At 41.3% G+C, this 24,134-nt stretch overlaps 13 protein-coding genes across 13 annotated transcripts; 7 read left to right on the top strand and 6 right to left on the bottom strand.

The window, feature by feature from the left end:
• Positions 1-1,152: 1,152 nt before the first annotated feature.
• PAS_chr3_0295 (Vacuolar transporter) lies at positions 1,153-3,645 on the bottom strand (the record flags this gene model as incomplete). Its single annotated transcript, XM_002492471.1, has 1 exon — positions 1,153-3,645. One exon carries the CDS (start codon positions 3,643-3,645, stop codon positions 1,153-1,155), a length of 2,493 nt encoding a protein of 830 aa, XP_002492516.1.
• A 144-nt stretch (positions 3,646-3,789) lies between these two features.
• Positions 3,790-5,145, bottom strand: PAS_chr3_0294 (Gamma-glutamyl kinase; the record flags this gene model as incomplete). The annotated part of the gene is made up of 1 exon (XM_002492470.1): positions 3,790-5,145. One exon carries the CDS (start codon positions 5,143-5,145, stop codon positions 3,790-3,792), a length of 1,356 nt encoding a protein of 451 aa, XP_002492515.1.
• A 150-nt stretch (positions 5,146-5,295) lies between these two features.
• PAS_chr3_0293 (Catalytic core subunit of the Anaphase-Promoting Complex/Cyclosome (APC/C)) lies at positions 5,296-5,715 on the bottom strand (the record flags this gene model as incomplete). Its single annotated transcript, XM_002492469.1, has 1 exon — positions 5,296-5,715. The coding sequence occupies one exon, from the start codon at positions 5,713-5,715 to the stop codon at positions 5,296-5,298; it is 420 nt and encodes a 139-aa protein (XP_002492514.1).
• Positions 5,716-5,851: 136 nt separating this feature from the next.
• On the top strand, positions 5,852-7,123 carry PAS_chr3_1176 (uncharacterized protein; the record flags this gene model as incomplete). Its single annotated transcript, XM_002492468.1, has 1 exon — positions 5,852-7,123. One exon carries the CDS (start codon positions 5,852-5,854, stop codon positions 7,121-7,123), a length of 1,272 nt encoding a protein of 423 aa, XP_002492513.1.
• A 99-nt stretch (positions 7,124-7,222) lies between these two features.
• Positions 7,223-8,722, top strand: PAS_chr3_0292 (Essential protein possibly involved in secretion; the record flags this gene model as incomplete). The annotated part of the gene is made up of 1 exon (XM_002492467.1): positions 7,223-8,722. The coding sequence occupies one exon, from the start codon at positions 7,223-7,225 to the stop codon at positions 8,720-8,722; it is 1,500 nt and encodes a 499-aa protein (XP_002492512.1).
• Positions 8,723-8,882: 160 nt separating this feature from the next.
• PAS_chr3_1175 (uncharacterized protein) lies at positions 8,883-12,848 on the top strand (the record flags this gene model as incomplete). The annotated part of the gene is made up of 1 exon (XM_002492466.1): positions 8,883-12,848. The coding sequence occupies one exon, from the start codon at positions 8,883-8,885 to the stop codon at positions 12,846-12,848; it is 3,966 nt and encodes a 1,321-aa protein (XP_002492511.1).
• Positions 12,849-12,936: 88 nt separating this feature from the next.
• Positions 12,937-14,034, top strand: PAS_chr3_0291 (Para hydroxybenzoate: polyprenyl transferase; the record flags this gene model as incomplete). Its single annotated transcript, XM_002492465.1, has 1 exon — positions 12,937-14,034. The coding sequence occupies one exon, from the start codon at positions 12,937-12,939 to the stop codon at positions 14,032-14,034; it is 1,098 nt and encodes a 365-aa protein (XP_002492510.1).
• Positions 14,035-14,092: 58 nt separating this feature from the next.
• PAS_chr3_0290 (Protein component of the small (40S) ribosomal subunit) lies at positions 14,093-15,495 on the bottom strand (the record flags this gene model as incomplete). Its single annotated transcript, XM_002492464.1, has 2 exons — positions 14,093-14,281; positions 14,833-15,495. The coding sequence occupies 2 exons, from the start codon at positions 15,493-15,495 to the stop codon at positions 14,093-14,095; spliced, it is 852 nt and encodes a 283-aa protein (XP_002492509.1).
• A 248-nt stretch (positions 15,496-15,743) lies between these two features.
• Positions 15,744-16,247, top strand: PAS_chr3_0289 (Hypothetical protein; the record flags this gene model as incomplete). Its single annotated transcript, XM_002492463.1, has 1 exon — positions 15,744-16,247. The coding sequence occupies one exon, from the start codon at positions 15,744-15,746 to the stop codon at positions 16,245-16,247; it is 504 nt and encodes a 167-aa protein (XP_002492508.1).
• A 129-nt stretch (positions 16,248-16,376) lies between these two features.
• On the bottom strand, positions 16,377-16,664 carry PAS_chr3_0288 (Hypothetical protein; the record flags this gene model as incomplete). The annotated part of the gene is made up of 1 exon (XM_002492462.1): positions 16,377-16,664. The coding sequence occupies one exon, from the start codon at positions 16,662-16,664 to the stop codon at positions 16,377-16,379; it is 288 nt and encodes a 95-aa protein (XP_002492507.1).
• A 791-nt stretch (positions 16,665-17,455) lies between these two features.
• On the top strand, positions 17,456-18,295 carry PAS_chr3_0287 (Integral membrane protein localized to mitochondria (untagged protein) and eisosomes, immobile patch; the record flags this gene model as incomplete). Its single annotated transcript, XM_002492461.1, has 1 exon — positions 17,456-18,295. The coding sequence occupies one exon, from the start codon at positions 17,456-17,458 to the stop codon at positions 18,293-18,295; it is 840 nt and encodes a 279-aa protein (XP_002492506.1).
• A 1,647-nt stretch (positions 18,296-19,942) lies between these two features.
• PAS_chr3_0286 (Hypothetical protein) lies at positions 19,943-21,469 on the top strand (the record flags this gene model as incomplete). The annotated part of the gene is made up of 1 exon (XM_002492460.1): positions 19,943-21,469. The coding sequence occupies one exon, from the start codon at positions 19,943-19,945 to the stop codon at positions 21,467-21,469; it is 1,527 nt and encodes a 508-aa protein (XP_002492505.1).
• Positions 21,470-21,695: 226 nt separating this feature from the next.
• On the bottom strand, positions 21,696-24,113 carry PAS_chr3_0285 (Glutamine tRNA synthetase; the record flags this gene model as incomplete). Its single annotated transcript, XM_002492459.1, has 1 exon — positions 21,696-24,113. The coding sequence occupies one exon, from the start codon at positions 24,111-24,113 to the stop codon at positions 21,696-21,698; it is 2,418 nt and encodes an 805-aa protein (XP_002492504.1).
• Between the last annotated feature and the right edge of the window lie 21 nt (positions 24,114-24,134).

Raw genomic sequence — 24,134 nt, 5'->3', positions numbered from 1 at the left:
ATGTTGATAAATATTCTTTCCATTCCAGTGCTCATGACTTGGTGGTTCATGGAACCTATCCTCGGATTTTTACAACCAGATAGACAGATAGCCATGCTAGCCACACAGTATTTGCGAATTTTAATTTTGGGATTACCAGCAGTTATTATATTTGAAGTTGCAAAACGATTTTTGCAATGCCAGAAAATATTCGACGCTTCCACCAAAGTCTTATTTTTTGGGGCGCCATTCGGTTTTTTTATTTCATATCTACTGGTTTTCAAGTTTGAGCTTGGATATATTGGAGCTCCTATTGCAGTCGTTATTTCGTATTGGACAATTGCCATTTTACTCATATTCTACGTGATCCTCATCGATGGAAAACAATGCTGGGGAGGATTTTGTAAGAATGCTCTTTTCCAAGATTTCTCATCCATATTAAAATTAGCCATTCCAGGTGTCATTATGACTGAAGCTGAATATCTTGCATTCGAAGCTATGACTCTCGCATCTGCTTATTTTGGAACAGTGCAGTTAGCCAATCAATCTATCTTGGCAGCCATAGGTTCATTGGTGTTTCAGATCCCTTTCGCAGTTTCCGTTGCCATTGGAACGAGAGTTTCGCAACTGATTGGTGCTGGTGATATCGTAAACTCAAAGAAATCAGCAGGACATGCACTTAGATTTGCTCTCATTGTTGGATCTATAGACTGCTTGGCAGTAATTCTATTTTCAGATCCGCTACTGAAAGTGTTCACTAATGATAAGGATGTAATCAACGCTTGCAAGATGATAATACCTATACTTGCGATTGAGCAGATATATGATACCGTCAATATTACTTTTGGAAGTATATTAAGAGCCATGGGAAAACAAAAGGTTGGTTCTATCTTCTATCTTTCAGGGTACTACTTGGTGGCATTGCCGTTGGTTCTCGTATTAGCATTCGTCCTTCATCTTGAAGTTTTCGGACTCTGGCTCGGATTGTCCACCACAGTTTTATTCCTGGCAATTTCCGAAACCATATACGTTTTCAGAACGAATTGGACTCAGATAATTGAAGAAGCGAAGGAGAGAACGTCTGTGGATTACTAATTTTTTTCTCCTTCCTATCAGAATACATAGCAGTAGAGTAATTATCATATTTTTTACGTATAAATATAATATTCACATTTATCCTATCCAACTTTTTATCCCTTGAAAGCCTGTGTAAAGCATCAGAGTAGCGCCCAATGCACAGATTGCCATATCAGTGATCATGTTTGTCTTCGAAAGAGTACCTAGTTCCAGATTTCCCTTGATATGCAATAAAGGAGGATATACGTAAATCAAAGGAATGCAAGTAAAACTTCCAATTAGAGCCACAAATTTATCCAAGTCAGAAGATCCAGCATAACTAATTATACTTGCCCCAACAACAATGAGTAGTCGCAGCAAATTTTTTGACCATTTGATCCTGGTGTTATTCTTTCCCGAAAACACGTTCTCAGAGTCCGTCTGCACCGTGTTTCTGTTAGTTTTGCTCTCAATAGAGTCGGAATGTTTTCTTTTTTTGAAAACGAAATTCTCAATAATCTTAATAGCCGGGAACAATTGTAAAGGCGTTGAAAGCATAATAGCAATTGCATATAGGAGCTGAACAGAAAACACTTTGTTGTTCTGAGGAAAGTTGAGTAAAATCACTGTGTTGACATCACTTCCAAAACTCATATAAGCAATAGAGCCAATTGAGATGAAAACCACGGTTATGACGGCCATAACACCTACCAAAGACTTGTTGAACTTCTCAGGCTTTGCCATAGATTCATTAATAGGAATCAACAACCCAATACCCTCATATGTAAACACCGCAACACCAATAAAAAGTGGCCATTCAGATTCGTTGTAAAGTCTTACATTTTTGCTGATTCCATTTACTACCAGATGATATGTGCTGTAATAGTAAACCAGGATTAGTCCCGCAAGTATAAACAAATCGGCAATGAGAGCCGTGAAACTTAGTTTGTTTATGTCACGAGTTAATGACAGGGGAATAAAGACAATCAGTTGAAGGAATATAAATACTTCGATTGAATAGTCTCCTAAATTCAACCATGAATCGCAAAGAACTCTCGCATTTTCAGCAACGAAAACGATGTAAGCACTGGCAAAACCAATCTGCGAAAGAATGATTGATGTTAAAATGGACGCCTTCATGGTTCTACCATAAAGGAAACCTCCAATATCACCATAACTTGCAATTTGTGTTAACTTACCCACTTGAATGAGCTCTATGAAACAAACTATGGAAATGCAGGAGAATATGAGTAACATTCCAGATGAAAATAAGAGACCTCCATTACTGAAACTTTTGGGAAGAAACAGCACACCTGTGCCTATGAACGCTTTTAATAGCAGCAACACTGCTTTTACGGTGGTAGTTTGCTTCTTCGAGCGTATTTTTGATTGTGTTTTATGCTTGTGCTGTCCACGTTTCTTCAGCTTCGGGATTTGACTTTTCATTAACTGCTGATGAATAGACGAAGAACCAACATTTGAACTGAAAGATCCATAAGTAGGAGTACGAATACTTCCTATTCTTGATCTCGCATAGTTGGAGGTACTAGGTGCTAATAGGAGAGACTCTTCATCATACAACAAATTGTTGTCAGCCTCACTGAATTCTCCCTCACTATCACTGACTGCGACTGATTCGGAACCACTGTCTAAATCTTCATCTTCGTCTTCCTCCAAATCTTCACCTGCAAAATGCCCATACAATGCCAAAAACTCTATAAAGTTGTTCGTGAAGAAATTAGGTTTAGTAAGTTGTTTTGGTTGGTGAGCCGTTTTATTCAGTCCAGAAAGTTGTTGGTCTCTATGCTTTTGTAATAAAAAACTTCGACGCATCCCTCCCGGAACTTTGATATCATCAATGGAGATATCATCCTCGTCGAATACGCTTTCACGATCGTGGTCAGCATCTGCCTTGCCTACCTCGTCACCATGCACAGAAGAAAAATCATTAAAACTATTTGCTCGTTTCAAAGGCGGGTTATCTTTTTGACTACTTTCTCCAGTTACCCATTGATAAATGCCTCTAGTGACATCTCCACCTTGAAGTTGTAAAGATGAGTCGATCTCGCTGTCATTGGCAAGATGTTTCTCGACAGTTTTCAGTACATCTGGGTGCCGGATATCTCTTGCGGGGGAAGAAACAGAAAAAGAAGATCGACTACCATCTTCTTCTTTTTGTTCTGATTGTTGTCCAGTTTGTAACTGCTGCTCTGAGTGATCATTTCTAGCTGCATGAGAAGTGGAAATCATGTCAGAAAGAACACTTTGTCTCCTTGACTGTTTCGACTTTGGAACGTCTATTTTATTCTTGGTTGGATCAAGCCCGTGGAACCCTCCAGAAAGAGTTAATGGCGAAGATCCCAACACACTTCCCACAGCAACGCTTCCAGATCCAGAGGATGGTAACCTTTGCAATGATGACGAACTGATGACGTTCGAAGCCACAGAAGAGCCTTCGGTGTTAGGGCGACGATTTAGTATATGCTTAGCGCTGAAGTCCCCTTGGGAGAAACCCTCCTCACTAAAGCCTTTACCCCCACCGAGACTATTCTTTGGAGGCTGACTCTTCTTAGGAGTCAAATCAGGCTCTTTCTTGGGGGTAGAACTCATACTAGCAAAGTTTATAATAAGGCGAATAGTACTATAGGAAAAAAAAAAAGTATACTTTTAATGCGATGCGCGATTGACAGAAGAGGAAATCGATGCCATCGAACGCAAGGTATAATTACATAATCAAGCAGCATATGTGAAATTCTATTTATTTGGTTTGGATTCTCTCTCCTGTTCAGACAGGGTACTCTCAACAACATCCAACAGTTCTGGATCGGCAAATACTGGGAAAGCCAAGTTGTCCCTGTGAACAACATACTCACCGTCAGCGTAACCTAGAACCTGCTCGATCTGCGAGCTTTGTAGACCCTTAATTTTGTTGATTTGATTGCTGGGGTAATTACAACGGGCACGGCCAACGACGTAAAGTTCTTCATTGGGGTCTAGTGAATGTGGGTCATCTGGATCTCTTAGTCCTACCTTAACATCAACACACTCGTATTCATGGAAATTACCCTCTACGGAAATAATTCCAGCTGGAAGAATACCAGCTTTGTTTTTTCTAGTGATAGCCTTATAACAACCTGGATCAATGATAATGGCTCCGTTGGCCTTTAGTCCATGGAGTAACCAAAACTCTTTGTTATTAACAGCATTAAAACTGTGGCCAACGAAACGTGTATGCAAAGGAATGTCCAGCTTGTTCAACTCCCTCAGTTCTGACCGATTGATCTCTTGAAATTGTTCCACAGTTTCCTCTTCGTTGATGACCAGATATTTAGCCTCATTTTCGACTCTATCAGCACGGATACTGTACTCTACAATGTCCAAAATCTGCTCGGGATGTTCACTTTTGCAAATAATCGTTGTAACACCTGCAGATACACCCAAATCAGCTGCGATCAATTTAGTTGTCATTCCTCCTGTTCCTACGGCGGAACCTCCACTTTCGGTATTGACGTTTAGATTCCTCATATTTCTAACTAACACGATTGGCTCAGCGTCCGGATTCGTACGAGGGTTATCCGTGTAAAGACAGTCCACATCAGTCACCAAAAACAGGTAGTCTGCATGACACATACCAGCTGTTATGGCGGATAAGGTGTCATTGTCACCAAATTTGATTTCTTGAATGGATAGGGTGTCATTCTCATTGACAATAGGAATAATACCCATTTTAATAAGCTGTTCCAATGTATTTTCAGCGTTCTTAAACTGGGTGTAATCGACCAAATCCGTTCTAGTCAGTAAAATCTGCGCAATAGGCTGATTCAACTGACGGAAAAGGTCGTCCCAAAGTCCTATCAAACGGCCTTGTCCTATAGCAGCCAATGCCTGCACTTGCTGTAACTTTTTTGGTTTCCGCTTCATGTTGACTCTCTTCATGCCCACAGCGATGGCACCTGAGGAGACGATGACAATTCGATGGCCCTTCCTTCGCAGCTTAACAAGGGTCTCGACAATACGAGACATAGTTGCGATTCTTGGTTCCCTGGTTTCTTCATCTACCACGGAACTGGTTCCCAATTTAACGACGATAGTGTAACAATTTTCACCCATGTTTTGCAATAAACTTTAAGGGTAAAAAGTCTTTTCATTTCAGCAAAATTTTGGAACCTCTAGACCTATGATGTCATAGTCGTAAGTTGATCGGAAGTCTGCTACAATGCTAACAATATCCACGTGCACAAATTGAGGTTACGTAATTTTCTAGACGGGCGTTCCCTCCTGTTCGAGAATGCCTTCCTCCAAAGGGGACGGCCTCCCACTAAGTGCTTCGAAGACTTCCTTGTTATTGGAGTTCTCCAAGGTGAATATCTGTCTACACATTGGACACAACCCCTTTGAAGTGTCTGTATCCAACCATTTTAAAATGCAATGCATGTGAAACGAGTGATGGCAGGAGCCAATTGCTGGGCAAAAAGTCAGTACATGGCCCACATGTGAGCGCAAAATTACAAAACAAAAAAGACAATCAAAAAACTTACCAATTGGACATTGATCTCCGGGGAACTTGCATACAGGGCAGGTTCCATCAAAGGCGACTCGGCATATTCCGCAAACTTCGTCACCAGGTACATCCCAGTGCCAGGCAAAAATGGAATGCCAGTTCTGAATGGTTACCTTCATTGGAGGTGGGTTGTTCTTCTGGAGGACAAGTGTGGGTGGATCGTAGAATGATCGTATCGCGGCAGACCTTACCTAAGAAAAAAAAAAAAAAAAAAAAAAGAATACAGGCAAGCACTGCAAGAATAATCAGATAGAAATGGGAAGGAAAAAGTTCGACAAAAAGTCGGCCCAGACTTTCAAACTTGTTTATCGATCCCGGGAGGACCCTTTATATTATGACGAAGATGCTCCAGATTTGGTTCTGAAACCGTTGCCTAAGGGCGATGAAGCTAAAAGACCGAACTTAAGACTGAAGACCAAGAAGGAGTTAGACGAAGAATTAAAAGACCAAGTCAGGAAAAACGAAGGAGAGGCAGCTCTCTACGGTATTATCTATGACGACTCCAGCTACGATTACATGCAACATTTGAAGCCAATCGGGGAACAACAGGGTGTATTTATCCCTAAAAAGGAAGAGCCAGTGAAAAAGAAGGCTAGTGATATCGTTATCAAAGAACCACAGGAATTTTTGGACCCTAAGCTATTTCAATCTGACAGCATTAAAGAATATGACCACAGAACTCAACAGGATGTTCCTGATGAGATTAAAGGATTTAAGCCAGATATGGATCCTAGGCTGCGAGAGGTATTAATTGCTTTGGAGGACGAAGCCTATATAGATGCAGAGCAGGATGCGGAAGAGGGAGATATATTTGATGACTTGTTGAAATCTGGTGCAGCAGAAGACCAAGAATTCGAAAATCAAGATTTCGACGAGTGGGACATTGACAATTATGCTGATGAGCTGGCAGAATACGACTCCGATAACAATAATGCTGAATTTGACTGGCAAAAAGATTTCCAGAAATTCAAAATTGCACAAAAGCAAGGAAAAATTGCTAACACCTGGGATTCGGATGATGATTTCGATTCCGATGAGGAGGAAGGAGACATTGTAGGTGAACTTCCTGATTTATCCAAGGAACCCAAGATTGCTGCCACAGCAGAGAGTAGTAACAAGAAGAAACAAAAGCAAAGGAGAAAGAAGGGGGCCATGACCGACACCTCCAGTTTTTCCATGTCCTCCTCTGCTTCATATAGGTCCGAGGGATTGGAGCTGTTAGATGATAAATTCGAGCTTATCAAGCGCCAATACGAAGAAGAAGACGAAGACGAAGATGAAGAGTATCAGCCGTTTGACATGAAGGAAGAAAGACAGGATCTTGAAGGAATGATCGACGATTTACTTGGAAATTACGAGCTGCAAAGGGGGGGCAGAAGGCTTGCCAAAAAGAGTGAAGACCTTGCCGCTTTCAAACGAGGTGCCGACTCGGTTTCTAAGGGAAGAGCAGGCCGTTCATTCAAGAAGGAGCAATCACAGGTAGATTCCCTAAGCAATGGGGTTAGTTCTTTGAAGTTGAGTAAATAGTAGAATAGATCACATCCAGCATCCCGCTTGTCATATCTTAGATAAGCGAGGGAAGAAAAAAAAATCTGAAAAATTTTATTTAGTAGAGAACTACATAGCATGGCTAGAAAGACATTGGCTGAAACATTGGCAGAATTGTCTCAACCAGCGTCTGGAGATTTTGATATAGAAGACCAAGAAGGAGGAGCAGTACTTGACTATGGAGATAATAGTTCTTTTGGCTCCGAGAGTGAAGAGGATAAAAGTAACCACTATGTTAAAGTTGGCAAGTCAAGGATAAGAGAGAACGCAGTTAAATTGGGAGGACAATACGAGGGAAAAAAGAGTAGTAGAGCCGATGTTTTTGGAGACGAGGACGATGAGGAGGAGGACGATGAGGATGTTGAACATTCGGAAACTGAAGATGCACTTTCGGTTTCAGGATCAGAGTCCGAATCGGATGAAAAAAATAGTGATCAAAGCCAAGGTGATTCTGAGAGTGAAGAAGAATCTAACTCAGGTGAAGATCTAGACTACAAGAGATCAAAACTACAGCAACTTATAAGCTCCGAAAGGAAAACCATTGTAAACCAATTATCAACTTCCAATAAACAAGATGCACTGAAAGGGTTTGCAGTGTTGAATCAGCAGAAACAGTATGATCAATTGGTTGACCTCAGAATAAAATTACAGAAAGGATTAGTAGCATCGAATGGTCTACCCATTAACAAAGAATATTACGAACAGAATAAAGCACCAAAGTCTTCCAAACACCTGGATAAGCTACAAGATAAACTATACAATTTATTGGATGTCACTTTAGAACTGAGAGGCAAGCTATTAAACAAAAGCAAGATTGTGAGCCAAGAGTTTCCCCCTATTCCAAGTAAGAAACGTAGTTTACAGCATTATTTGGAGGAATCTTCCAAGTTGGATAACATAGTTAATGAATATAGAAGGAACGTCCTCGTTAAATGGTCTCAAAAAGTCCAAAATGCTTCCGGAGCAACTGCTTTGAGCTCATCCAAATTCAAGGCTATTAACCAAGATAGTTCGACTCAAGTGGACAACTATTTGGCAGACATGGATAGATTAATCAAAAGAACCAGACTCAACAGAAGAAGCGTAGTGCCATTAGGATACACCGAGACAGAAGAAGTAGTAGATGATGATGAATTGATCGACAACGATAAAGATAACAATGAGACCAAATACTTCAGCAACATTGACCGATCTTTGAAGGAAAACAAATATATCTATGATGATGACGATTTCTATAGAGTTCTTCTGAACGATCTAGTCGATAAGAAAGTTTCTGATACACAGAAGCTGACATCTACATCAACTGTTATTACATTTTCGAAATCCAAATTGCATAAAAGTTATGAAAGAAAAGCGACTAAGGGTCGTAAGCTGAGGTATACAGTTCAAGATCCATTATTGAATTTTGAAGCCTCCAACCCACATGCCTACAAGTGGAACGACTACCAAATTGACGAGTTTTTTGCGTCATTATTTGGGCAAAAGGTCAACATGAACGAGGATGAGCATAACGAAGAGGTACAAGGTGAATCAGAAGGAGAGGACATTTTGAAGGATGATATCAAACTGTTTGGATAAATGCAGTCTCAACCTTTATAAAATTTAATTTATATAATACTAATCGAAAATAATATATTGATATAGGTATTATTTGAGCGAAAGATATCGGATCTTTCGTTCTACAGTTAGTTCAACCTGTCCATCGAGTAGATCCGTAGAAGATCAGTGCCATCCAATCATGGCCAGAAAGCAGAGACAAGGAAGGAACTCTGGTCGGAATAAATCAAAGCCTTCCGTATCAGCGGCCACAAGCGTGGCAGCTTCGGCGTCTCCTAGTGAAGAAGGGGAAGGTGAATCTCCACATTGTGCTTCAAGAGACACATCAAAGAGTAATACTCCAACGTTGGAGGAAGACAACGTCATTGATGGTGGAGACAAGTCAGAAGTTAGCGCAATTTTGAATCAGCCTCAACAATTGGTTGAGAATGTGTCGCTTTCTTCGAATGGACTTGAGAAAGTCGATGATTCGAGTAAGAAGACAACTGAGACGTATGAGGCGAGCGGTGAAGCACACCAGGAGAATCAGAAGGAGGAGCAAGATATGATAGAAGGAATTCGACACCAAGAGGGATTGGTAGGCCCTGAACAGCCCCCTGAACAATCCCCTGAACAATCCCCTGGAGGGCCTGATGTGAGTGAAGTCGTGAAGGTCTCACCCTCTCCTCTCGATATTAGTTCGCAGAATCGAGTCAATCCCTTAGAGAATTCTGCCAATGAAGAAGGAAAGAAGAGTCAGCAAGATCTAGAAGAAGACTCTGTTGACAAAAAAATTGAAACACGGGAAGAATTTCTAGAAGATGACAACAATAGGCAAATAGAGCAGCCTGCAATACCTAAAATAACTGATGAGTTTACAACGGCCAGGGACGTTCAAGAAATCCCATTAGGAACTCCTGAATTTCAAGAAGATCAGATAGATGAAAGATATCCCGAAAATCATGAGCCCAACGATTCAGAACAACAAGAACTGAAGGAACTTCACCAGAATAACTCCCAAGAATATTTGAAACCAGACGATTACCTTGCCCCACAGCAATCACAAGAATCAAGACATGTCAGGTCGTCTTCTGGATCGCCTCAACTTGGTAATCAGGAACCAAGAGTGTCTCCTGGCCCTTTCATCCTCAGCTCCGTAGTTAAGGATATTCCCATACAGAATTCTGGTATTTTAGGTTCAAACGACGCCACCATCACTTGCATAGAAGCTTGGGATCAAAACCTGTACATAGGCACATCTGTTGGGGAGATTCTTCACATGTTCAAGCTAGATGACGAAACGGGCTACATACTAATATCAAGACAGAGCTTTCATACATCCAAGGTAAAACCCATCAAAAAGATACTTCTTCTCCCTTCAATCGATAGGGCGTTGGTGCATTGTGGATCGTTGGTCTCTATATTCATGCTTCCAGAATTCTCGCCTGCTAGTGTTGGAAAAATCAAAGATGTAACGGACGTGTCTCTTGATTACGATTCGTTGTCTATCGATCGAGTTAGAGGGAACTTAGTGCATTCAAGCCAAACAAAGTCCCCAGATTTTGTACAAGTTTCAGTGTTCACTTCCAAGTTTTTGAGATTGGTAAACGTTTTTAAAGAAAGTATCAAGCTTCACAAAGATATAAGTTATGCCAATGCCATCACTGGATTAATACGTTCGCACTTTGCACTCATTTCCAATGGTATTGAGTACGATCTGTTAGATGTTAATAACCTTTTCAAAGTGAAATTATTTCCAGTCTCATCAGGCCCAAGTCCTTCCAAGATAAAACCGTTGATAGCACCGGTTTCCCAGAATGAGTTCCTGCTATCATGCGGAACGAAGCAAGATGAACCTGCCATGGGAATGGTAGTTGATACAGACGGAAATATTAGTCGTGGAACCATACCTTGGAACACGTACCCATCGTCTTTGAATGTAGATTACCCCTTTTCTATCGGAGGGTTCTCAAATTACATTTATGTTCATTCCTTGCATAACCAACAAGAAGTTCAATCGATGAAGTTTAGCCATAGGGTGAAGATTAGTCAAGTCAGTCACCTTTTCTACACAAATTTTAAAGACCTAAAGGATCTGGTCACGAAGATTCCCGTAAATCCACAATCGACACCAGCGGAATTAGAAAGAATCACTGTTGAAAATGATTTAGCAACAAAATACTCGCAAGTACCTTCGTCTACCGTTGTTTATAGCACTTATGAAGGTGTAAAACTATTACAACAGATACCTAGGCTGATGCAGTTTATGGAAAATTTTACACTTACTCAAGAATATACTGCCAATGAATTGTCAACGTTTATTGATGATATCCAAGATGAAATGAACGTGTTGAACAAATCCTCAGGATCTAATACCCACTTTGAAAGTATTGAATGGCAATTTTTAAATGATCTGTGCCAATTACTATTCATTGAATCCGGCCAGTATCAACAACTCTTAGATTATTCAATATCAGCATTTGAGGGAGATCCAAGAGTTCTTGTAAATATATTTCAAGGAAGTGACGATATTATAGGTGAATCTATATGGATGTTTCAAGGGTTAATTCCAAAAATGAATCAGGTATCGGATAAGCATATCAACCAACTATCGGAAGGAACAGAGGCATACTCGTTTTTTGAATCTTATCTTTTGAAATGGTTTTCAAAGAAGTCTTTTCGTCACGACTATGATAAAGCTTCAATGATTGAAACTTTGGAGATAGCCTTGATGAAACTATACCTTTTGAATAACAGAGTGACTAGTGAGAACTTTTCCAAGGTCCAGAAGAGTCTCATTAAGAACGTCCAAAGAGTGAGTGCCAAATTGGAACAATTGCTCATTGATGGGAACCATTGGACCCTTTTGATCAAGTATTATCAAAGATCAAATGAAAATCTGGCAGCATTATCCGTTTGGAGAAATCTCATCAAAGGCGACTACAAGGATGAGATTTACAACGAACTAAAGATGCAGTTCAGCATTGACCAGTTTATCAAGTATTTCATTAGTCAAATTACGGATGAGACTGTTTTGTGGGATTATGGGAACTGGTTACTTGGATACTCTCCTTCGGCCGCACTACGATTGTTTAGTTCTAAAGATTTGCGTATCAGTGTTCCAGAGATCAAGGTGTTGCATTTGATCGACCAAATGAGCTCGAATAAAGTTCAGACGAAGTTTGAGTACTTGGATATACTTGTCAATGAAAGACATGAACTTCAATTTCTTGGAGATTACTTGTTAGAGCTGTTACCTCCTTTTCTTCTCAAGCTTCAGGATCAAAATGGAAGGTTAGATGAACTGGTAAAGATGTACCAGGATTTGAAGACACCAAAATTGGTGTTTACCACATTTTTGCGTCTTCAAGCAGCTAAACCTGAGTACAAAGAAATACTTGCTACCTATCACACATTTTCTAAATATTTGTCCCAAATAACTCGGAACACAGCTTCATTGTCGAATAGAAAGACTCTGAATGTCGTGAATGAATGTTTCAAGTTGTTGGAGCCATATGAAAATCAAATTCCCTATTTAATCGCTATGATAGAAAGCAAGAGAGATGACCATGAAAAGGTGATTGATATTTTACTGAATCTTACAGATTTCCATACGGCGGAAGAGTACGCTGTGTCGTTTAGGTTAGCTGGAACGTTTCCAGACACTGAAGAGGGACACACGTCACAGCTTGAAGCTGTACAGAATTTGGTTGTTGAATCCGATAACCTCTTTGAACAAGATACGGATATATCAGCAGACGAAAATACGAACGTCCACGATCTGTTATTAATGTCCATTTTTGATCGATACCTGATTCTAAATGATTCTCAATTAATTGAACATTTCTTGAACAAGTACAACATTTTCAAGACCGAACAATTGGATGGCAATTCTGATATGCTACCAGCTCTCGTTCAATTGGACAATTTCAACGGGTTGTTGAATAAAATTCCGGACAATCTTCGAATCCAACAGATCAACTCATTCCTCTTGGGGAACTTACTCTCGATTGAAGACTCCTACAACGATGTTTTGATGAGAAAAAACCTTACTAAAGGCAAACTGAGCGCCATAGAAAACTTATACCGTGATATACTTAACTCTGGAGAGGAACCAGATAATTCTGAAGAGTCTAAAGGACGAAACGGACATATACCAGAACTTTAGATAGATTTACATAAACTGCATCCACACACCATTTTGAGTTTAAAGTAGAACGGCCCGATCTGAGATCCCTGGTCAATACACCTGAAAAATGAACAATCATTCCAGGTACTTACTACTTGGAAGGCATAGATTAGGTTTGAAATGGCTTGCTCAAAAAAGCGTCAATCAGAAGTTTCGATTGATATCAAGTTCGACTAAAAAGCTTAACACAGTCGTTCAAGAAACTCCCATATTTGATGCTGATAAACTAGCAGCTGCCAGACAGGCCAGATTAGACGGCCTGGGAGTAATAGGCAAATTGCCTGAAAAATGGATACCTTATGCGGAGCTGATGAGGCTGGAAAAACCCATTGGGTCTTGGTTGTTGTATTCACCGTGTACATGGTCGATTACTATGGCCGCGTATTCCACCACTGCTCCATTATCTTCCACTTTGTGGATGCTGGGAGTATTTGGAGTGGGTGCATTGATAATGAGAGGAGCAGGTTGCACAATTAATGACTTATTAGATCGAGATCTAGACAACAAAGTGGAAAGAACTATAGAGAGACCACTGGCTAGCAGAAGAGTTACACCCAAGCAAGCGATTACATTCTTGGGTGCTCAACTGGCTGTTGGTCTGGGTGTGTTATTGCAATTACCAGCGGACTGTTTCCTATTGGGAGCTGTTTCATTGGTTCCAGTGGCAGTTTATCCACTTTTCAAAAGAATTACGTACTACCCACAAGTTGTATTAAGTTCGTGTTTCACTTGGGGAGCCTTACTAGGATTCCCGGCTATGGGTGTTTGGAACTGGTCCTCTATGATTCCGCTGTATCTATCCAGCTTCGCCTGGTGTATGACTTACGATACCATATATGCCCACCAAGATAAGAAATTCGACGTCAAGGCTGGAATTAAGTCTACGGCTTTGGCTTGGGGTGACAAATCCAAACCAATCATGTACGGACTCACTACAATTCAAATGGCGACATTTGCATTGAGTGGATACATGAACAGCATGGGGCCCGGATTTGCACTTGGAGCCATAATTGGAGGCTACAGAGTATTTCAAATGGTCAGAAAAGTAGACTTGGATAACCCCAAAGATTGCTGGTACCATTTCCGAAACAATATCAATAATGGCCATATTTTCTTTGCAGGCATTTTTCTTGACTACATCTTGAGACTTTTGGGATACATTTAGAGTAGAAAAAAATAATAACAGGAAACTTTGATATTAGATTGTAGTTTTACACAACCCTCTACTGAGAAGAAGGACCTGGGTTCATTCTTCTCTTACCGTTAGTCAGAGTGACGTTAACGAATCTTCTGGTGTATAAGAGTCTCTTGTAAGCTCTTCCCTTTGGTTTCTTTGGCTTTTCGGTTTTCTCAACCTTTGGAGTCTGCGACTTAACTTTACCAGCACGAGACAAGGATCCGTGAACTTTACCCTAAAAATATGTTAGTTCGGTGTTCACTGAAAACTACGGGTGGCGTTGCATGTAAGTTAGAGACAACCTTGATTGGATTGAGGTAAGGCCCCGTTCGACAGGATCTAAAGGTCTGACTGGTGGCAAACCGGTCAACTGTTCAACGAGACTACCGGTAATCTTCGGTTCCTTCAGCTTACACTACTACCCATCATTTGATAAATCACATACCATTGTTAATTGTTGTACTTTGTAATAAAACTTTTGCTGTGAAAAGGATTTTTCTCACTTAACAGTGGGCAAGCAAGATTTGAGGTCGTGTGATGGATAAATTTTGCTCTCCCCTCCAAGGATAGTACGAGAAAATGTGTTCACGTGATGCAACTTGATTCTACGCGGACGTAGGTAAGTGTCAGCACTACTGTTTGTGACGGTGAAATTGTAACTGAAGCTTTTGTCATACATCTGCTTACGTCATTTCATGTCTTATCTCTATATAGCTTAATAAACCTACCCATACTAAATGGGCACAACTACGAGACCTATTTTTGTAGCAGATACGCAAAAGTCACGATAAACAATGCTGTGGTACCAAAAACCACCGTGCCCATAGAGAACCTGCTCACAGGGAAACTAGACTCCAGGAGCAACTCCTGAACAAGGAAGAACCTTGCGAACCCAATCAATAATGTGACAAACGCCAAAGCTACGAAAGAAAGGCCAATGATTTTTTCAACCTCCATGGGACCGGAATCCGTCCCAGAGAAATCGCTACTGTTGTCACCATCTGTAAGTGAAAGTAGCTGAGTAATCGCTATTCCAAATGATGCCAAACCCAGAGAAGTTCTTAGCCAAGAAAGGAACGTCCTTTCACTGGCCAGGTGGTCCCTCGCCACAGAACCTTTATTTTCTAACAGCAGAACGCCTTTATTTGACCACCCACGTAACAAACGGACCTTCATCGGAGCCGTGGTAACCAGTGGTGTGAGAGAACGAATGCTATTGTTTGACGTTTGAGCGGTCAGGGGAACAGTGTCTTGAATTGATAGAGTTCTGCTTGCATTCGGCCTGGAAGATCCCGTCAGTCGGTTGCTAACTTCAGAGTCATCATCCGTAATCGACCTATAGCCAAGACGACTTTCTGGTAAACTCGAAACGGACGCTTGCATTGACCAGACCAGGTGTTGTTGGTGGGTTTCAATCTCATAAATGTGAGCGAGAATGATATCAGCCATAGTTTTCACGTGATTTGATGGGACTCTGTCAAACAGTCAACATGTCAGCACATCTGGATCTTTTAACAGCATTTTGATGATAAGAACAACATAGCAAGCTGAACGTATCGGGACTGAACAGAGTTGTAGAACGACTTCAACCTATCAGAGAAAACAAGGTCATTAACGAGTTGCGTAGGAAGACCTCTGACACCCACGTGATCAGTCTTGCTTTAAAATTTGGCCTCTACCGTTTTCGTTGAAAGCTAATGGCTTCATCATCCAGATCGATTATCCGTCCAAGTGATGTTCCCGATAGGATAATCTCAAGAAGAAATACCGTCACGAGGGATAGGGTACCACGGGCTGTTTCTAGACGCAATTCGGCACCAGTTTCAAGGGATGGTAAAGAACCTTCATCGTTCCTATATTATCTGCTTCGCAAGATTTCAAGGAAGAAGATAGAGAATAAAGGAGCCGTGTGCAGAGATAATCTAGCCAATGAAAGGACTGTGTTGGCATATCTTAGAACGGCGTTAACTATGATGACTGTCGGTATTACGTTTTCTGTACTTTTCCAGACCAAATTACTATTATTATACACGGAGAGTGAAGATGAGGTCAATGATCATGCGAATGCCACGATGTCAACTTTGCAAACTAACAGAGCGTATGCAGCACTAAATAGGTTTCATACACCACTTAGCTGTACCTTTATAGGAGTGGGGGGTCCTCATTATGACGTTTGGAAGTTTCAGGTACTATTCCAATGAGTTCTTGATCAATGCAAAAAATGAGTTTATGGTGGACAGGTTGTTGATTGGAGTTATTGTAGGAGGGATGATTTGTTTGAGCATAGCCGGTCTGTGTTTAGTTATTTATAGCTCTTTGTAATAAAATTCTTAGCTGGCAAGGGTAATTGTCTCATATGTTCTGACAATTCCAACAGTCCCCTGGATAGTACCCAGGCCTATGCTACCACTTGATGGAGATGCTATGGATGAGTATAACTGTGAAAACTGTTGAGTGTAAGCAGACTGTGTAGTTGCCAATCTCCCACTTGCATCAGTGCCAGTCACCCAAACCAGAGTAGGGCTTTCGGAGAGACTGGCAGTGGTAGATGACGTAGTCGTCTCGCCTATGACAGCAGTGATGACTATGAGTATTGCAATGAACAGCTTGTTTAACATCAAGTGGTGGGCTGTGGCTTGTGTTGATCAAAGTTCTAGAAAACAGGCTGGGTAAAATTTGCTGTTATATTCGCAGACTATAATTCGTAGCATACTGCTATTGTCAGCAACCTTGTTCCATAAATAGTAACTCGTCGCCGTGGCTGAGTGAGTAGTCCCTAGAAACAACGAACCGCTTCTGTAGATCTATGCACAATTACTAAGATCGCGAGATTCCTCTATAGTAACGGCTATGCATTAAAGATAAAAAGTGTCTGCATGGAACTATTTGAAGACTGTAATCATGCGGAAAATGTACAAGCCGGTTGGCGCTGAGTACTAAGTGGCTCGGCACTTGGTAAGGTTGGCTGATAGTAAATGATAGGTGGCTGTGTGTTAGAGATAACCAAAGGTGAGCAGAAAGCCTCTTAGGCTGAAGAATAACAAGTGGCTAGAAGAAGGTTGTTGCGAAATCACCTCGGTCGATCGTGTGACAACCAGCTTTCGGAGTAGTTCAGAGCGAAAAATTCCAACTACTATCTCGGTACCTTTCTTCCATCTGGCAACCGAAACGTCGTGTACCGAAAAAAGGTCCCTGCCGATGGGTCGTGTAATGTGCAAACAAAAATCGCTCGAAGGTCATCTCATCACCTGATCCGCCAACAAAAGTTTCACAAATGCCTACAACATGGAGAATGTTGTTATTGCTGTTCCATGACAGGCTAAGTAACCACATCTTCTATATATAAATAGAAATAGTGATTACCTGACTTCACCTACTAGATATTACAATTGTAAACGAACAAACGAAAATGGGACAGCTTTTTCGCAAAATTATTCAGTGGATTCCCCTCTTGTTTTTTGCGGGATCCGTGCTACTGCAATTCTTCGTGATCCTAAGTGGAGCACGAACAACTGGAGTTCTAAAGGACTTCTATTGGCTAGAGGTGGAGGGTACCGGTGCCATTGACCCCCAGTTTGGAACCACCCGCTGGACGAACTACAGAATGTGCAACTGGGAGAATGACGAGTTGAGTAACTGTGAAGGTCCTCAGCCAGCTTATCCTTTCTCCCCAGATAACAATTTTAGCGATGGTGAAAACAGAGCGCTCATTCCGAGCGACTTTATCAATCACCGAGACACCTATTACTACCTTAGTAGGGTCGGTTGGTCAATGCTTCTTGTGGGTCTGGTCTTTACCGTGTTTTCCTTCTTCAGTACTCTACTCAGAATTTTTCTCAAGTGGAAACTGGTTTCGGGACTTAATTGGCTCAATTCGGTGTTTGCCGTGTTTTTCGTCGCTTTGGGCGCAAGTTTAATGACAGCTGCATACGTCAAAGGTCGCAATTCGTTTAATGACGCTTCAGAGTTCGATGCCAGTTTGGGAGTGAAAATGTTTGCGTTCCTATGGACTTCATTAGCTTTGCTGCTCCTGAGCTTGCCGATATTCTGTTTCAAGAAGCCTCTTTCGTCCTTCCACGGTGGTACCGGAACCGCCAGCCACGACGATAGTATCGAATACAAGGAGGATTACATCCCTCCAGCTACAGGTGACGCCTACAACCCGGAACCAGCCGGCGACTACCCCCCTACTCAGAAGCGTAAGTTGAATTTCTTCAAGATCAACCGAAAAACGACCATTGAGGATTAGGAGGGGAATCGAGGCAAGCGGGGGAGGCCGGCAGGTTGGTTTTTATTCTCCTTTGAAGGGCAGGGGGGAAACGCGACACGAACCCCTCCTTCCACCAAGGAAAAAAAATCTTGATATGATACCAGCCATCAATGGCGTACTCATAAGTTTCATCTATTCAACTCCACAATTCGTTCTTTTGTCTTCTCCATGTTTCCCCAAACTTTTTTATGTGGAGAAACAGGCAGCCATTAACGGCTGGTAAATGGGTCCGTAATCAAAGCCCTCTCTAATTAATAGGTTTAATCTTTTTTTCTTTTCACTGATAACCGTAGATAGGTCGTGCTCGCCTAATTTGCTATCATGCAGCACGGGCTATTGTCTATCTGACATAATCGACTGATCTGAAGTCCGGAGTGAAGAAGAGGATTCTTGACTTTTACATTTCGGGGGTAGGCCAGGCTGAAAGGGATCACGGAACCCCTTTGGCCTGCTAACCCGAACCAACCGACGACCCAAAGCAAGCGAAAAGGACGAATTGGGGAACGACTTATGCACATAGTGTTAATTTTGAGCCCAAGCCTTGTACTCCCCATCGCCTATGGCTCATTCTCCACATTCCTCCATGCTCTCCAAGCTTAATTGATCAAATATGCCCCTGTTTTATTGCGTCTACATAATTAGCTAATTATGCCCCTGGTGGGACTGCCTCTTTGGGTTCCCCAAAAAAAAACTTACATATCTTTTTCAGCATAGGTTTGAGTAGCAAAAATAAACGCGATCGCTCCGGATACCACAGGTTTGCAACATGTCCAATTTCAGTTACTTTTTTTTGTCGCAAATGTCGCTTCACTTTACGAATAACTCCATACCATAAGATGTTTTTTTTCGGCATCTCCGGAATGGTCTTATTGTTCGCACCAAGATAAGGGGCTTATACCAGTTTATAACCGTGGCTCGGTACTAGAGAAAACTTTTGCACTCATACAGTCGCCGATCTTACACCCCCAGTAAAACCCACCATCTCAAACCGGATGAAAAGTTCACACCCCGATTATTGCAACTTTTTGAAACGCAAGTCGCTCTCACCCCTCATATTTTCTCCAGTATCTCCTCTTATTTATAATTTGGGGAGATTTCCTGGCGTGTGTCAAACAGATTTTTGACAAAGAACACCCACGCATTCAGGAATTTACTCCGGTGTCCCTCCGCCATACCAGATGGATTGTTTCCCTTATATGCACTATATGCAACATCGTACCACAACCCGCCCTACAACCTCTTGATTCAGGATTTTGCTAATGAAAGGTTTTTCTTTTGTTGAGCTTTTTATATAAGACCGCACGCACACCTTTTCTGTGGATTTGTAGTCTCTCTGTTTTCTCTCCCATTTTTTAACGTCAGTGTGGTCCGAGGTCTGGTGCCTACAAGTTATATTTAAAAGTCCCCCCTCTCCGTCCCATTTTCCCGGTTTGTTGGTGCGATAAGATATAAGAACTAATCCACATTAAATCCCTTTTTTTGTGGTTGCCTTTTCCCGTTCAGTTTTAAATTGGAATCACTCTCTCCTTCATTCTCTGGTTGCTTTCATCGATAGGACTTTTTAACCTCTGTTTCTGTTTTAGTATCACATTTGTTTTCACAAATTATTTTCATCAGAGTGTCGTTATGGCTTATTTGGGTCCAAAAGTGTACAAAACAACTCCCCTAACTTCAAATAACCTGGCATTTTTAAACAGCTCGTCTTCGTCCAATAGTTCCAACTCTTCGAACGACGATACGCTTAGTTCAACTCCTGACAGTGTTTTATCATTAAATTCTGACTCGGTCTCAACATACTCAAGCACGAGTTCAGAAATTAATCAAAGGTCTCATTATGGCTGGGAACAAATGGATATCAAAGTATCTTCAACTTCGACTTTAAGCCGGAATGACTCAACGTCTTCGCTTTCCACGATTGTGGATGCACAAAATGAAATTACTTCAAATAACAACGATCTCATAGTATCCCCCGTTGCCAGCCCCAGACCCAAAGCTGGTGGGCTCTTAAAACCATCTTTAAAGTTACCCATTTTGAAAAGGTGTTCCTCTGTACCAAATTACAACGAGGAGACCACAAAGGTTGGTGCAAAGTCGGTCCGTTTTTCTGAGGATTTAGAAAGGATAAAGATCTTCAACAAATCATCCACACCAATGGCTCTTTCTACAGATAACTCCCCTATCTCATCGCCTCTCAGAAGGGAGAAGATGGTGTGGGATGAATTCTCGCTTGAATACGATGATGATGATGATCAATCTGGCGTCAGCGATGCCGAGAGCGAATCAGATTCCGTATCCAGCGTGTACGATTATAACATATGGAGACTCATATCTTCAGCTCTCCCTCTATCTGGTCCAAGTATAAACTTTCAGAGATTTGTCAACTTGCCGCCAGTTGTCATTGAATCGATCAAGCTGTCTTCTAACAAAACTTCCATAATAGGGTTTATTTACGTTAAAAACGTCTCTTTCGAAAAGAGAATTTCCATCATAGCTACTACGGACAATTGGAAAAATACTTTCAACTTTAATAGTTGTTGTAACTATATTTCTTCCAACCACATTTTCAACTACGAAAAATCCCATAGCCCAAGTGACATGTATGACAAGTTCTCGTTCATCATTAAGATCGATGATCTTGTCCCTCACGAATCTTTAGGAAACAATTTAACCATCCAACTCTGTGCCAAATACGAGACTGCTGGCCAAGTCTTTTGGGACAGTGATTTCGGTAGAAATTACAGAATCTCACTTACCAAGATCACCAAACACCAGGTTAATTCAGCTCCATATGACACTTCATTTTTAGATGTGCTGGACTACAAGCTAGGTTCTAATGCCTCAAACAGTCAGTTTAAGAATCGTTATCAATTTAGCTTGGACTCCAACTATTCAGTCGATGAAAGTTACTTTTCAGCACGTCCTCTTTTCCGCCCATCGTCTTCTTCATCTTCATCATCTGCTTCTTCCAAGAAGTCGATCCAGAGAACTCCATTGGGTGTCCCAAAGAGGTCGTTCAACACCCCTCAAGGAAGTGATCCTAAATTTTTTGACAAATCCAATGACTCCAAATACAACGATTTGGTTAGGAAGTACTGTTTTTACCAAACTGCTTCTCCAAGTTCTCCCAGCACCTCAGAACCTCTTGCTGGTTAAAAAAATCTGATTTTCATTTCATGTATATTATTATCTTTCATTTGGCACAACCTTATCATCATATTTTAGTTTCTGTATGCACTATTCCTTTCATACGAAAACCAATTAAGTTGGGGGCTAATACGCTGTTGAAGAAAGAATAGTCATTCTTAACATTCATAGCTACTCTCTATGGGCTGCTATATATATATTATTGATCGTCAAAAATACATGATCCTAATTAGCTTTAATCTTTGGAAGAATCTTCCTTCAATGTAACAATACGGTTCAGAATTATCTCCTGGTCTCCGTTAGTGTCTTTATCGACACAGAAGTAACCCACCCGTAGAGCCTGATATCTAATAGACTCTGGGGTGTTGGGTTGTTCCTTGATGTTGAATTCTTCGTTTACAGTAGGGAGATTAAGGGGGGATCTGCTCTTAATGTCAAAGAATGCTGGTTCGATGATAGCAGTTGTGATAACTTCCTCAGAATCCTTATTAATATCACTAGTAAACCCATCTGGATGAGATGAAGGGTTCTCTGAGTTGAACAGAACGTTGTGAATACGCGTTTCTTTGATGTGAACGGGGGAGTTCTGTTTCGTAGACTTTGGAATCCATTGTATATACGTCTTTGGTTTCTTTGGTTTACCTTCCACTTTGTCGTAGTTTACGTGAATTGTTGTTACCTTTCCATGGTCGTCTCTCTCAACAGAGCTGACACTTACAGTGAATGGAACCTTCATCAAACCAACTGGTTGGCCAGGAGCCAATCTAAAGTAGTCTTTGGAGGTTTCATCCCTGTAGTCAGATCTATCAATGTAGAACTCTTTGGTGAAGGTTAAAGATCTGTCACCCAGCTTGGCGTCACCAGGCTTGTAAGGTATGGTAATTTTTTCTTCGAATGTGTCATCAACGTTGTCGATAACGCAAAGAACAGGATCCAAAATCATCATTAGTCTGGGAGTAGTTACGTCCAAGTAGGATCTCACAGCGCTTTCAAAACGTGTAGCTTGAATGTTTGTTGTCGAGGTTGTAACACCCAAAGTGTTAATGAATGACAAAATTGCTCCCGGTGGAACACCTCTTCTTTTGATTCCTTCCAAAGTAAACAATCTCGGATCATCCCAGCCTCTAACAATACCTTCATTAACAAGCTTGGCAATCTTTCTTTTGGAAAGAATCGTACCAGTAATGTTCAGTCTTCCATACTCTCTCTGGGCAGGTCTATAAACATGAAGAACATCGCATAGCCATTCATAACTTTCACGAGAAAGTTGGAACTCAGTTGTGCACAAGGAGTGTGAAATGTTTTCAAAACTATCTACCAAGCAGTGCGTGAAGTCATAAGTGGGATAAATCTTCCACTTGTCACCAGTTCTATGATGAGGAGCGTTGAGCACTCTGTAAGCAACAAGATCCCACATTTGAGGAGAAGGAGATTCCAAATCTTGCTTCATTCTAAGAGTTGCCTCACCGCTTTGGTATTTACCATCTCGCATGTTTCTAAACTCCTGCAGACTTTCTTCAACCGGTCTTTCACGATGAGGACAGGCAAATCTTTTACCACCAGGGGTACCATCCTCCTTCATTCCTCTTTGTAACTTGACTTCTTGGGCAGTACAGTGACAAACATAGCCCTTTCCAACTTGGATCAGTTTCTCACCAAGTTCGTACAACTGATCAAAATAATCAGAGGAGTAGGTTATCTTCCATGGTTTAAAACCGAGCCACTCTACCATAGTCTTGATGGAAACAAAATACTTTTCCTCTTCTGCCTCTGGGTTGGTGTCATCATAACGAAGATAACAGACTCCGTCGTGGTACTTGGCATATCCAAAGTTGACCATGATAGCCTTAGAATGTCCAATATGCAAATATCCGTTTGGTTCTGGCGGGAATCTGGTGAAAACTCTACCTCCAGTAACTTTCAAATGCTCTTTCATCAATTCCGGCCACATTTGTGGGTTCTCACCAGGCTTATGCAAATCACCTAGAAAGCCTTCAGAAAACATGGATCTTTGTTTAACGTCACCAGTAACAGCTGATTGCTTAGTTGCAGTTTCAGGTTGCTTAGCCTTCTTCTTTTTCTCCTTTTTCACCACATCTCTTTCATCCTTGGGACCCAGTAACTTCAGGACTTGTTCATCTATAATTGGTTTGAACAAGGCAGGAGAAGCCCATTTCAATTGAGGTAAAGCCTTGATGTTCCCTAACAATGCAGGGACACAGGAGTATCTCTTGGTTTCAATTTCTTGCTTGTGGTCATTGATGTACTTTGCAACCTCCTCATCCACTTGCTCCCTGGTTATCACAATACCAACACCAGAACGAACGTTCATACCTTCTTCGGTACTTGACTCTTTGGCCTCTTTGACATACTTGTAAGCCTCTGACACCTGCAAATTTGTAGTCAATCTCTCATCAGCAATGGCCCTGGTAATAAGTTCTCGTTTGGGCAAATTCTCGCCTTTGACCAGGGTGGCCAAATTGTGCAACAAGGCCGTCTTACTCTTGCTTAGTGGCTCATCAGCTTCAACCTCTTCGATGATCTGAGCCAAAGAGAGCGAAACCTTTTTGTTCTTCAAGATTTCCTTGGATTTTGCTTCATCAAACCCAACTTTGCCAAACAACGTGGCTAATTCTTCATCAGTGGTAGACATTCTTGCTCAGTCAATGCAGTT

Source organism: Komagataella phaffii, chromosome 3 (assembly GCF_000027005.1).
Source record: "Komagataella phaffii GS115 chromosome 3, complete sequence".
In the NCBI taxonomy this organism is placed as follows: domain Eukaryota; kingdom Fungi; phylum Ascomycota; class Pichiomycetes; order Pichiales; family Pichiaceae; genus Komagataella; species Komagataella phaffii.
Note: the sequence above shows the minus strand (reverse complement) of the source record. Positions and strands in the feature narration are given on the sequence as shown.